General features: G+C 44.2%; 1 protein-coding gene across 1 annotated transcript in view; it reads right to left on the reverse strand.

The window, feature by feature from the left end:
* The window catches only part of PTK2 (protein tyrosine kinase 2), a gene marked incomplete at its 3' end in the record, with an annotated part of 174,118 nt that extends 162,126 nt beyond the window's left edge, over positions 1–11,992 (reverse strand). Inside the window, exons 1-2 of the mRNA XM_015426717.1 lie at positions 11,769–11,992; positions 2,179–2,345 (exon numbers count right to left, since the gene is read on the reverse strand). Of these exons, the coding sequence (XP_015282203.1) occupies positions 2,179–2,345; positions 11,769–11,963 (362 nt within the window). The remainder of the gene's footprint in view (positions 1–2,178; positions 2,346–11,768) is intronic.
* Positions 11,993–14,186: the final 2,194 nt, after the last annotated feature.

The following is a 14,186-nucleotide window of genomic DNA, read 5'->3' on the forward strand; positions in this document are numbered from 1 at the left end:
GGGCCTTGCACTGCCCATTTTAAGATTACGTAAAGCACTAAATCACTAAATGACTAGGGAAGTTCAGCCATTTGAAAGGTAGTGTAGATCTAGTCACATCATAGTTTAATATTGGTGATTCCCAGTCACCAGAACTTAAATGCAATAGCGTGGTACCAATATAATATATGGACTAGTACTAAGAATCTTGGAACAATAACAACAGACACACCTGATGAAGAATACGCAAATGGAATGATTACTAGAACGCCGTTGTTTGTCCTAGGCTGCGGTCACACGGAGCATTAGCCACGCTAGAGCAACGGAAGACAAGCGGAGTTTCCGGGCGCGATCTCACCAGCGTAGCACTTCCGTGACTCAACCGAGGCTTCCCGCCGAAAACACGCAGCAAAAAACTAGTACCTCGGAAAAAAACTAGTACTCGGAAAAAAACTAGTACTAGTTTCCGGAAACTGCGGGGCAAGGGCAGGCGTCTGATCGCGTTTCCGGAGGCATCCGGCGCCCGCCCATGTCCCCTTGCAAAAAAGGTGTTTTTTTTCCCAAGTCTCCGTGGATGCGCACAAGCACCCAACGGAGCATGCGCAGTCGTGGTGTACATGGAAAAACACACATCCAGTTTGCCGCACCACGCGCTTATTTTTTGCGCGTGGGATTGTCATGCGATCGGCACCTCTCCCTTCCCATGGAACCTCCACGGTACCTCCACGGGAGGTCTGATCACTTTACTGCCCATTAGTTTGCCCCGGGGCAAACTGCCATGCTTCCCCCCCGCAGTTTCCTGCCCGTGTGACCACGGCCTAAGTTGTTTTTGTAATAAGTATATTAGATTAGGACCTTGTTCCCAAGACAAGACCTTGTTATTGGCTGTAAATATTTCTACAGAAGTGACATCATTCTAAATGTACTGTTGAGCTTCATGGTTAATGCTTAATTTGTATTTGTGTTCATGAATCATTCTAAAAATACTTTAATAATTCACATTTAGCACAAAATTGTGCTCTGTTTGGTGGGTGGTGGGTGGGGGGGGGGGATTAGAGGGAACGTGTCAAAATCTGCCTCGGTTTCACCATACTTAATAACATGGTATCATCCTCAAACCTGGCCACTGCACTGCTTGCTCACAATTCCATATCATTTAAGAATAAATTAAATAGCACTAAGTTCTGATACCGATCCTCGTCCGACCCAACTGTTCACTTCCCTCTATTTCAAGAACTGGCCTTTTTTTCTCCCTAAACTCTGCTTCTTGTTGTTTAGCCAGTTTTCAATCCATAAAGGGACTCCTTCTCTTATCCCACAACTGCTAAGCTTATGCAGATGTCTTTGGTAAGGAACCTTACGGAAAGCCTATTGGAAGTCCAACTGTGTAATACCTACTGGATCCCCCCTTATCCATGTGCTTGTTCCTGCTTAAAGAACTCAAAAAACTTGGTGAGGTAGGACATCCCTTTGCAGTACCCATACTTTCCCCCAGCAGTAACAACTGAGGAAACATGTATTATTTTCCAGTCCTCCAGAGGTTGATTTTAGCAATAAGTTATGTATACTGGTTAGCAGATCAACTATTTTACATTTGAGTTCCTTAAGGAACCTTAGGCGAATGCTATCTGGAGTCTTACTAATTTTCATTTTGCCTACTAATTCCCGAACTTCAAATTTAGCAGTCCTACACCTCAATTTGACTGGATTTCTTCAAATGGTTATGGTGTGGGTGTATGCCCCTCATCTTCCACAACAAAATCAGATACAGAGAATTCACTTTCATCTGCCATCCCCCTGTCTTCACTCTGGCAACCAGAACAATACACCTGTCAGCTATGCTGCCATGATGTTTATGGGCGAGAGTTCATCTGCTTGACCTGTGTACCATCTGCTGCCACATTCCTTCATCCTTGCTTATCTATGACCTTGCTAGCTAGGTAACAGTGACGATGTTACTGCCTCTATAGTTCTTACAATAAAGTATAACCTTATGTTAATCGTGTACTTCTTTGTTTGGCTGTGGAACTTGACAACACTATTGAAATACCCAGATCCTCTCCATCGTCTCTTGAGTAATTCCCTGGACAGACAAAAAGAAATCCACCATTTCACATTCCCCCACCCCACCCCAGCGTATGAACTTGCACAACTTTCAGAGGGCATGCACTTAAATAATGGGAAAGGTTAAAATCTTACTTCCATTCCTCTGGCGCATGACTTAATTCAAACTTCTCTCTCACATTGGACACTCCCATGTCGGGATGCAGCCAATGAACTTCCTCTGACTGCAGGTGACTGAGCCGCAAACCGTAACAGGCTACATTCTTAACTTTGTGACTATCCACGATTTTCTGGATTATGCCCTGGAAAGAAGAAAAAGAAATGCCATTTCAGTTCACAAAAAAATGGACAAAACAGGTCTCAGTGCATAGCTTTTTAAATAAAATCTGCTTTCTACATGAAACTGAGTACAATAAAAGAAAAATCAACAGCGTTACTATTTCTCACTAAAAGCATTTAATGCTAATAAAATTCTAGCGAGAAGTGTTTAAAAGAATTTATAGTGGCATTTCACATTCATTTCCCACAAGCTGAGTTGATTCAAACAGCCCGACAGTACGTTTTTCAAGTATTTCATATTAAAATGAGTACAATTGCTTTAAAACATAATCTTCTCCATCTCACTGACAGCCACCAGCTTCATAAATGATCAGAAAAGATTAAGGGGGGGGGGGAGAAACCCCCGCTAACTCTCTCTCATACGCTCTTGAATTCCTTTGCTTGTCCTTAAGTGTCAACATGAATCTCCACAGTGACAGAAGCACTCCTAATAGGCAAGGCTGCTACTGCTGAGTAAGTTTCCATGCTGTGATCTTTGTTTGCTCCCTACTAGAAAGCTTAAGCATTCAGACTTATCCCTTCTAGACTGAATCCTGTACTCAGGAGAGAACTAATGGGACAAGGTGCCGCCTGTCTGTAAACTTGGACGGCAGCGGTTTAAGTCAAGGTTACCATATTTTGAAAAGCAAAAAAAAAGAGGACATATTTCCCTGCTGACAACTCCAAACAAGGGATCACTATCAATGTTCCCTCTAAGATGTGGAGTCTTGTGAGCAAAAATTCTACTTTGTGAGCTACTGGCATTGAAGTTGTGAGCGAGCGATTTGGCTGCTGCATAAATTAGTTTGCTCTGGAGCCGTCCCTTCCTGAGCTGAGACAAAAATGTATGAGCTGGAGGCTAAAAAACTGTGAGCTAGTTCACTAACACTAACTCAGCTTAGAGGGAACATTGAATGACAAATCTCATTTTAAATACCCTACTATTTAAGATGTGATAACTGCTACTAAGGAGCTGCGGTGGCTCAAGTGGTTAAGACGCTGAACTGCAGGCTGTGGAAGGTCGGTAGTTCAGCAGTTCGAGACCTGGGTGCCGCATGATGGAGTGAGCTCCCATCTCTAGTTCCAGCTCCTGCCAACCTAGCAGTTTGAAAGCAAGAAATTGCAAGTAGATAAATAGGTACCACTTTGGTGGGAAGGTAACAGCGTTCCGTGCGCCTCGGTGTTTAGTCATGCCGGCCACATGACCACGGAAATGTCTTTGGACAGCGCTGGCTCTTCGGCTTTGAAACGGAGATGAGCCCCGTAACCCTAGAGTCGGATTCGACTGGCTTTCGAGCAAGGGAACCTTTACCTTTACCTTACTGCTACTAACTAGGAATATTCCTAACCTTCCAACCAGGTGGTGGTGGTTGTTGTTTTTTAAAGAGGTGCTGGAACCCTCAAGAGGGAAATGAAGTTTTTCAATCTGTACACTGAAAACTCATGAACTTTTAAACATTTCTAAAAGAATTTTGTTGAAGGGGTTCTGGAACTCCATTCCGGCACACACACCCAGAGAAAAAAAGCCCTGCTTCCAACCCAAAAAGAGTACGTTTTCATCATTTTTTAAAGAATAGCCCAACAGAGGACGGACCCCAAAAAGAGGGCATGTACTCTAAAAAGAGGACATCTGGTAACCCTATTTAAGTGGTTGTTTTTTTACAATACTGCATGGTTTTGTCAAAGTTCCTTTATTCATAATATCTCAAATCTTTTAAAATGGTAGGCCCCATTCTCTCTCGCCCCCCCAAAAAACCCCACTGTGCAATACTGTAAAAGATTACACCTTACCTGATTTCTTAAAGAGCAATAGGTTCTTTGCATAATAGGTCTCAAAGCTCATCCCTGCCGATGATGGGAAACAACTGTGAGAACCACCGGCCTCCAAGGGAAAGGAGAAAGGGAGCCAAGGTGGAGGTCTTTTCTACACAGCATTTCTTCTAACCTAACCACAGTGTGGAAAACTTGGTGAAACTTGTTTATTCATTTCGAACAGAAAAAGAACTTACTTTATATGCCACTATTTGAGCGAGTTTTCCTATGGCTACAAGTGTTTAAGAGTCTGCTGCATGGGACAGGTATCCGTTTTATTTATTTATCGCCTTCAAGTCACTGTTTACTTTCGGCAATCCTGGAAGGTTCCCAAGGCAAGAGACGTTCATCTCCATGTCACCACCCTGGTATTCCTCGATGGTCTCCCATCCAAATACTGACCAGGGCCAACCCTGCTTAGCTTCTGAGATCTAACGAGATCGGGCTAGCCTGGGCTATCCAGGTCAGGGCTTTCCTATAGCTACAAGTGTTCAAAAGTGTGCTGCATGGGACAGTTACCCATTTCCTGCATGGAACAGTTACCCATACCCAGTGATTCTCACAGTTGTTTCTCATCATCGGCAGTGCTAGCTCCAAGAGTTTAACTCCTTGCCTGCCCTAATGGCAATATTTATACGCAGTTAAATGGAAGCCTGGTGTTTTGCCAGCCACCACCATCCCCAGCTGGGCACACTGCTAACCCCCCTCCCTCAGATGCAGTCTGCACATAAATAGAGCCATCCACAGAATGTAACTCATTCACTTTTCTCTGCTTTATGAACTTGGCACGAAAACTCTGTAACATGCAGAGTTTATTTCAGAAAGCTGGCCAAGTAGGACACCGTTTTCCTAACACATGAAAAACGACAGCCTTTTTTTTGTTGTATTGGAATGGGAGATATATTTTATACAAGATAAAGATGAGACAGAAAAAGATTTTAAAAAAGCATTCAGGGGAACCTAGCAGAGATATAAGCCACAGTTAGAAAAAAAACAAAAACCACACCCCCTCACTGGCAAGTTCACAAACGACCAAGGACGGAAACAAGGAGTGACCTCAAGATAAATCATCTGCATTTTTACTAGGATTTGTAGAATAAGAAAACTGGGGGGTAAAATAACATGCGTGATAAAATGATCAGTTCAGCTAGTTCATCAGATCAGAGCCTGAAGCAAGCTGTAAGAGAATCAAGAAGGCCCTCTGCTATTTTCACTTCACCTGTTTCACTGCTGCTACCAATTTTACTGTTAACTGTTTTCATGGTTTTAATGTTTACTGTTTATTGTTTTTTTATGATTTTAGTGTGATTTTATTGTAACGAGTCTTTGACTCAATTTGTTGTGATCTGCCCTGAGCCCATTTTGGGAGGGCAGAATAAAAATCCCAAAATAAATTAATAAAATAAAGATACACTATCATGTTAACAATATCATGGCTACTGAACTATACGTATTCTGAAATCATAAACCAGTTTCTCAGATTAGCTTTGTGAAACACTGACAGTGAGAGGGTGTCAGATTGCAACTAACCTATGATGGGGATGAAGGACTTTGTCAGGGGTAGGTTAGACCTGGATGGTCCAGGTTAGCTCCTCTCGTCAGATCTCAGAAGCTAAGCAGGGTCAGACCTAGTTAGTAATTGGATGGGGGACCCATAAGGAAGTCCAGGTTTGCTACACAGAGGCAGGCAATGACAAACCAGCTATACCACCACCAGGAATAAATTACCAGTTCTTGCCTTAGACACATGAGTCTAGATTGCAATGAGGGGGAAAAAAACCTGTGTTTGGGCTGTACCTCTTTATACTGGGTGGGGTGGTGGTGGTTTTCTCTCATGGCTGAATAATGTTCCATGCAAAAAGACTCCCTGGATGTAGACCACTGGTATTGTCTGAGAGAAAACTAGGCTAGAAACATTCTCTGCAACAACTAGTCTTGGGGGGTTTTTTTGGGGGGAGGATTCCTGTTGAAGGGATGGGGGGAGTTCTACACCTGCGGTCTGATACCGTACAGGTTTATTCAGCAAGAATGATGTCATCTGTATGAAAGACTCCCATTATATTTCTACACATTGTATTTTTACACCTCTTCAGATATGGACAAGAGTATTGGACTTGGCATCCTTTATACATCCTGGGGGCTTCAACATACCTGAAGGACTGTCTACTTCCTTATGCACTTGCCCAACCACTTCAGTCATCTTTGGAGGCCCTGCTTTGGGTGACCCTGCCTTCTGAGATTAGGCAAGTAGCAACCTGGCAGGCAGCCTTCTCAGTCATGGCACCAAACCTCTGGAACTTGCTCCCCAAGGAGACGCATCTCTGCCCTTCGGTTGCAATCTTCCACCATTGGGATCCTTCAGCGATCCCTCCTTCACTGACCAATGTTTTAACTGCTGCTTTTATGTCTTTGTACATATTTGGTATACAAGGCCTGAGAGAGCTCTGAGAGAACTGCCCTTGAGAGAACAGCTCTGAAAGAACTTGTGACTGACCCAAGGTCACACCAGCAGCTGCATGTGGAGGAGTGGGGAAGCAAACCCGGTTCTCCCAGATTAGAGTCCGCGCACTTAACCACTACACCAAACTGGCTCCCCAACAATCACAACAGCCATAGGTGGAAAACGATCACACACCCCCCCAAAAATCACCTAGAATACCCAGTGGCTTAGCCCTCTTCTAGAGGATTTTATCAGCCAAGATTGGAAAGGATAAAACATGTAAGAATCCTCCAAGAATTTTCTCAACATTCTCAGGTTGCTCAACAGGAAAAAATGTCTACATAAACCTGGGGGTGGGGTGGGAAGAGCCTTGGTCACAGTTCTTTCTAACTTAGCAGACAACAGCCATGAGAACAAAGCAGTTGCCAGGGTGCACTTCCAAGCCTTGTACTCTGCTGTCTGCACAGACTCAGGGGAAAGAAGATACAGCATCAGGCGGTGGAGCAAGAAGGAGCTGTTTGATCCAGGGAGGATGAGGGTGGGACAGAACGTAGGAAAAAGTACCATCTCAACCAAGAGTTCTGTGCCGGAGGCAAATGTGTATCCTGAGGACAGCAGAGCACCAGAGTGATTCAGAACTGAGTGCATCTTGTTTAACTAAAAATAATAGGATTGGCTTTTTTCTCCACCTAACATTTGGAGCTGCGGTGGCTCAAGTGGTTAAGACGCTGAACTGCAGGCTGTGGAAGGTCGGTAGTTCAGCAGTTCGAGACCCAAGTGTGCCGCAGGACGGAGTGAGCTCCCGTCTCTAGTTCCAGCTCCTGCCAACCTAGCAGTTCGAAAGCAAGAAATTGCAAGTAGATAAATAGGGACCACTTCGGTGGGAAGGTAACAGTGTTCCGTGCGCCTTGGTGTTTAGTCATGCCGGCCACATGACCACGGAAATGTCTTCGGACAGCACTGGCTCGTTGGCTTTGAAACGGAGATGAGCACCGCAACCCTAGAGTCAGAGTCGACTGGCTTTCGAGCAAGGGAACCTTTACCTTTACCTAACATTTGTAAAAAGCTATATTTTGCTTGAGGTTTACAGATCTCTACAACAAAAATGCTGTAATCTGCCTGGAAATTGAGGAATATAAATGTAAAATGATAAAGATGAGGGGGAAATGAAAATATGGAAACCAAAATAATCATACTTTGATTTTCGACATTCCTCCAAATAGGCCAACACACACACACACAAAAAGTGTCACTGCTTCAATACACGGGCAAGCCTTACACCCAAATCATCCATAAAGCTTGGTTTTCAGCTAATCTGCAAGTAGCATAAAATGTTCTACCCTGGGCTTCCTTCCTTACCCCAAACACATCAACAGAGAAGGAAGTTGAACACAGTTCCTAGAAGCCATTCACAGCAATTTCACAGCAATTTTTTTCTAGTTTACAGAGGCATGCATAGAAACGAACAATTATAGGCATCTCGAGTAAACAAAAAAAATGCTCATGTAGGTTTTAAAAGAGTTAAGATCTGAAAGTTGCCACAAGGGCCAAATAACAGGACGGATGCTGTCCTGATGACAAAGACAGCAGTTCAGGGCTCCAGAAAGCCAATGATAATCTCCAAATCGAGTGAACAAGAAATATAAGAACTTCGGTGCTCACAGTAAAGTATGGCTATAACTGAGCAAGAACCATTTAAAAGGGTTTCTTAAACCTACTTTCTGTGGATTATGGAGAATCGTATTGCTAATTTTACATTCACGACAGGGCTGCGCTGAATCTATACATGACATTTCATCCGAAGAGAAAAACTGCTACTGCTAATTTTATATTCACGACAGAGCTGCACTGAACCTACACATGACATTTCATCCAAAGAGAAAAATTGCTGCATCTGAATGGGCTGTTTTAAAATCCACTAAGAAGAGTGTTCCTCTGCTCTTGAAAATAGTGCACCTAGTTTCAGATAACGAAGATTAAAAATATATGTATAAGATCCCCATGGCATGCCATATTATCCTGAATATGCTGTCTGCCACACTCTTCAGAACCTTAAAAAACCTTTAGTTCACCCTGTGACGGATCGACAGAGGGGTCCTGCCACTTCATGTCAGCTGCCAATCCCCTGTATGCCCGTTTGGGAGTTTTGTGCAGAGCACCTAACATCCAATCAGGGCCCATGTAAGACTAAGGAAGCCGGGGAGGGGGCTGTTACACTGTTAGCTTAGTTCAGATAGGGTTTGTGCCTGGAGACTAAACATAAGAACATAAGAGAAGCCAATGTTGGATCAGGCCAGTGGCCCATCCAGTCCAACACTCTGTCACACAGTGGCCAAAAGTACTAGGTGCCATCAGGAGGTCCACCAGTGGGGCCAGAACTCCAGAGACCCTCCCACTCTTGCCCCCCAAGCACCATGAATATTGAGCATCACTGCCCCACATATAAGAACATAAGAGAAGCCAATGTTGGATCAGGCCAATGGCCCATCCTGTCCAACACTCTGTCACACAGTGGCCAAAAATACCAGGTGCCATCAGGAGGTCCATCAGTGGCGCTACTGTCTGTTTTGAATATAAACAGGCTAAATCGGTGAATGTTTGGACAGAGGCCTTGTGCTTACAGAGGGGTAGGCTGACAGTTCCTTCCAGGGAGATTTTGTCAAACTCTTGCACGAACTCACTCCCAACAACACTCTTTTGGTAAAGATTTGTATCTCTGTCGTGAATGTAAAAGATTGTTGTTTAGCTGTGTCAAGTAGAGACCACCTGTGTCAGAACTGACTGGGTTGTTTAGCTGTGTCAAGTAGAGACCACCTGTGTCAGAACTGACTGGGTTGCTCACAAGACTCCACAACTTAGAAGGAACATTGACGCTGATGTCCCGCTGGAAGTCTGAAACTGCTGAAGCTGCTGACACATTGGAGATTTGTGTCCATTCTTGTATTGAATTGTTAACATCCTGACGAAGGATGAACTTTGAAACACTGTAATCAAATATCCGGACACAACGCTACATTATTATATTAGTTCTCCGTTATTCTGTGGATTTTTCTATTGTAGTGTATTCTTACACAAGTTCTTCATTGTTTCTATTTTGTATTTTTCTAACATGGCTACTTTGTATTCGCTACTTTCTATTACATGTTCTTTAGCATTTTGGCAATTTGTAAGTAGTGAGTCTGTTTACTACACTTGTTTTTGCCTTCTATTACCAGTACGCTGATGACATCCAGCTGTACCTATTGACGGATGGATGGAAAGCCAGGAGAGTGGGAGCCTTCCTGACCTCCTCAGGGAGGCTGTTCCACAAGCTGGGGGCCACAGTGGAGAACGCACATGGAAGGGCAGTTGTTTATTTTGCCCATGCACTGCTTGGAGTAGGTAGCAGAAGCAGCTTTAGGCTCTTTCATGATGCTAGGGTTACCAGGTCCTTACCTGGCATCCAGCAGGGGTTGGAAGCTCCGTATCTAGGAGCTTCACGCGCCCTGCGATGATGTCACTCAGAAGTGATGTCATCACACCGAGCACGCTGTCAAGAGATGTTCCAGTGGTCCGCTTTAAAACTCTATGGTACCATAGAGTTTTAATGCCGAACGCTAGAGCATCCCCTAGCGACGCTGATGACACCCAGCTGTACCTATTGACAGACGGACGAATGCCGCCCCATCTAATTTGGCTGAGGGATTGGGGGCTGTGGCTGGATGACTGAGACAGAGCTGGCTGTGACTGAACCCCTCAAAGATGGAAGTCTGGTGGCTGGGTGGGAGCGACCCAAGGTTGGGGTGTCAACTCCCAATGCTCGATAGTGCGCCACTAAAACCAGCACGAATCGTCGAGAGCTTGGGTGTGTTCCTGGACTCCTCTCTATCAATGGAGGCTCAGGTAGCACATGTTGCCTGGCTGGCAACTTCGCCAGGTCAGGCAACTGGATCCTTTCCTCTCTAGCCCCGATCTTGCCACAGAGATCCACGCAACGGTCACCTCAAGACTGGATAACTGTAACTCGATCTATGTAGGGCTACCCTTGAGGCGGATCCAGAAATTACAGCTTGTTCAGAACGCAGCGGAAATTACAGCTTGTTCAGAATGCAGCGGCGCAGGAACTTATGGGTACCCCAATGACTGCTCATATTCAACCTGTGCTTCGCCAGCTGCACTGGCTCCAAGTTAAGTACCAGATCCACTTCAAGGTTTTGCCCTTAATGGTCTGGGACCAACATACCTGCGGGACCGCCTCTCTCGGTATATCCCCGAAGAGCTTTATGCTTGGGAGACAAAAACTTTCTGGAGATCTCTGGCCCAAAAGAAATCCAGCTGCCCTCAACTAGGACCAGGGCCTTCTCAGTCCTGGCCCCAGCTTGGGAGAACTCCCTACCTAGTAACATCTGCTCATTCCAGGACCTCACTCAGTGTAAAACAGAGATGTTCCACCAGGCCTATGGCTGAGGACAGCAATGGTTCCTTACCAAGGCCTCCACCACGGCCTTTACCAATCCCAGTCTGTGAACTGTCCTAAGGAGGGAGTGGAGTTATACACACACCATCAATTATTCTGAGGGTGTATACTGTTTTATGCATTATTAACCATTTACTATTTTCTATTTATTGTTTTTAACTTGTTTAAACCTGATTTTGTTGTATACCACCCTGAGCCCCTTGCGGGAGGACGGTAAATAAATTAACAACAACAACAACTGCATTTAGAAGGCCAACTGGATTCCATCTGTCAGAAGAAGGTCTGGTTCAAAGAGACCATTCTGGTTGCACTATGCAGCACACTCCCTTTTCTTAAATGGACTTTAAAACCGCAACTTTCTCATACCACTTTTAGATACTAATAAACATCTTCATACATAGCCCAAAATTCCGGAGCAAATTAAGCTACTGCCTGACAAAAATGAGAATCATGGTACGGAAATTGAGTTATTTAGGTTAGTTAAGTTGGCACACAAACGGTTTTGCATCTCCCCCTCTTCTCCTGAGAAAATTCCTACAAATTAAAGCTTTACCTGGGATGACTCACAGCATGGGCTGAATAAAGACTTCCAAGTAGTACATCTGTGTTCTTCTACTCAGTCTCAAGTCATCTATATCACAACCTGAGAAAGACCTTCATACCACCATCTCTGCAATACTTTATACAAAAACAACTCACCCAAACATCTGTAGCATCCCCATGACGTATAATACTCGCCCATGTTGCTGGCTCACTGTTGTTTTCAAAGTAATGGAAAACCTTTAGGACTCGTTCCATGGCCCCTGGGGAACGCTCCATCCCAGTACTGAGATGTGTCTTTGTGCTTGAACTTGGCGTGTGATTCAAGTTTGGATCTAGGTAAGCTGCTGCCATGCTTTTGCTGGATGCTAGGTATCTGTCATATTCTGAAATTGGAGAAAAGGGGAAAAAAGACACAGCTCAGTCTCTTAAACCACGGCATCTAATACATTTGCAAGACATCATGTGTGTGGGGGGGGATTTAGTTCCTTGGAAGAAGTCTTATTCCAAAAGAAGCAACATTTATAACAAGTAACATAATCATTAAATAATCTGTACTGCTATCAATGCTTTCTCCTTTAAATTAGTATGGGTACGCTAACAGTGAAATCCTAAGCAGAGTTAAACCCTTACAGGTCCACTGACTTTCCCAAGTAGTCTCCAGGCAAAACAAGGGATAGTAGATAAATCCACAGAAGAAGTTAGGGGAGAAAAGTCACAGGGTAAGTCTATGGGAGTACATTATTACAGTCTTGTTGATCTGTAAAGCAAAGTGGCTCCATTGTTAGGTGTGATCCTTGATGGGATGCTAAAAGCCCACTGATTTCAGCGCACTTAGAAGGGTTAACTCAGCTTAGGATGGCATTAGAACAGGCTATAAGAAAATTCTCTGTGCAAAAGAACCTCAAATTCCAGGGGGGGGGGGAGTCTTATTCATAGGCCTCTTTTCAACTTTAAAAAGTCCACCCAGCTGCAAGCAATAAAATCAAGAACCTCAAATAAAAATAAATTCAAGTGTATGCAAAACTGGAGGGAGAAAAACAGAACCATATGAACAGATAAGCAAAAGAAAATCCAACACAACTTTTAAAAAGACAGGAGTGAGCATAACCCTATCAAGAAAAGCCACAGAAAACACAGTCTCAACAGAACCTAAACAAAATTATCACAGGCATCTCATGAAACCGTCTGGGGCAGGTGTTTCATAGATGAAAAATGCCCTCTCTGTGGTCATGATCTGCTTGATCTCAGATGGTAGAGAGAACCAGCGGAAGGCCTCTGGAAAGCAAGAGGTAGTTCCAGGCTACTTCCCAACTTGAGTCCGGAGGAGCCTGTTTATTTACTTAATTTATGTATGTTAATTACAGTCTGCCTTTCTCACTTGGACTCAAGGCAGATTACAAAGAGTTAGTCAATAAAACTGACAGATGAGACATTCAGTAAACAATGCAACAGGATTAGGGTTGTAGAAACCACCAGAAGTCTAAAAACAGAACTGAAGAAGGGTGCAGATGTTGGGCATGCACACTTCTGTACTACAAAAATACATGCATTGTGCAAGGGGTTGGACTAGATGACCCTGGAGGTACCTTCCAACTCTATGATTCTATGAAGCCAAGCATAATTAACGAAACAAATTAAATCAGGGGTGTCGAACTCATTTCTTATGAGGGCCGGATCTGACATAAATGAGACTTTGTTGGGCTGGGCCATGCGTGTCATAAAATGTCATGCCAGGTAGCCGAGATATAAACTTTATAAAGGACACAGACACAAAGGTGGGTTTTTTTACTTAAAATAAAAACATGCTTTAAACATGAGCACTCTTGCAATATTTAGTTTATTTAACAATGTCTGATAACTGACACCTCTTGCTCTGAATTATTGCATCAAAATGTCTGTGCTGTTGCAATCTTGAGTATGCTGTTCAGGTGTGTATCTGTAAGTCACAAACCTACGATGATGCAGCAGCAGCAGAACTGGAAGAAGAAGCAGAAGACAGCCGGTTCCACTGCGGGCCTGATAGAAGCCCTCTGGGGGCCTAATCTGGCCCCCGGGCCACATGTTTGACACCCCTACTTACATGATGCAAAGATTACATAGCAGGATCCTAGTTTCAGCAAGCTATACAAAGCAGTACAGCCCAGTCCCTAAAACTTTTTCCAAGTAACTTTGTGAATCATTTAATACAGCGCAACTCTATTGCCTGCACAGAAAAGGCCTCTGGAATAAATCAGGTTTGCACAGTTTGTGGAAAGCCAGGAGAGCGGGAGCCTTCCTGACCTCCTCAGGGAGGCTGTTCCACAAGCTGGGGGCCACAGTGGAGAAGGCACATGGAAGGACAGTTGCTTATTTTGCCCATGCACAAGGACAGCAGCTGGACACTGCTCGGAGTAGGTAGCAGAAGCAGCTTTAGGCTTTTTCATGATGCTAGGGTTAACAGGTCCCTACCTGGCATCCAGCAGGGGTTGGAAGTTCCATATCTAGGAGCTTCGCACGCCCTGCGATGACGCTACCCAGAAGTGTTGTCATCACACCGAGCACGCCATCAAGGGATGCTCTAGCATTCGGCATTAA

This window comes from Gekko japonicus, unplaced genomic scaffold (genome assembly GCF_001447785.1).
Source record: "Gekko japonicus isolate JY-2015 unplaced genomic scaffold, Gekko_japonicus_V1.1 scaffold3074, whole genome shotgun sequence".
NCBI lineage: Eukaryota > Metazoa > Chordata > Lepidosauria > Squamata > Gekkonidae > Gekko > Gekko japonicus.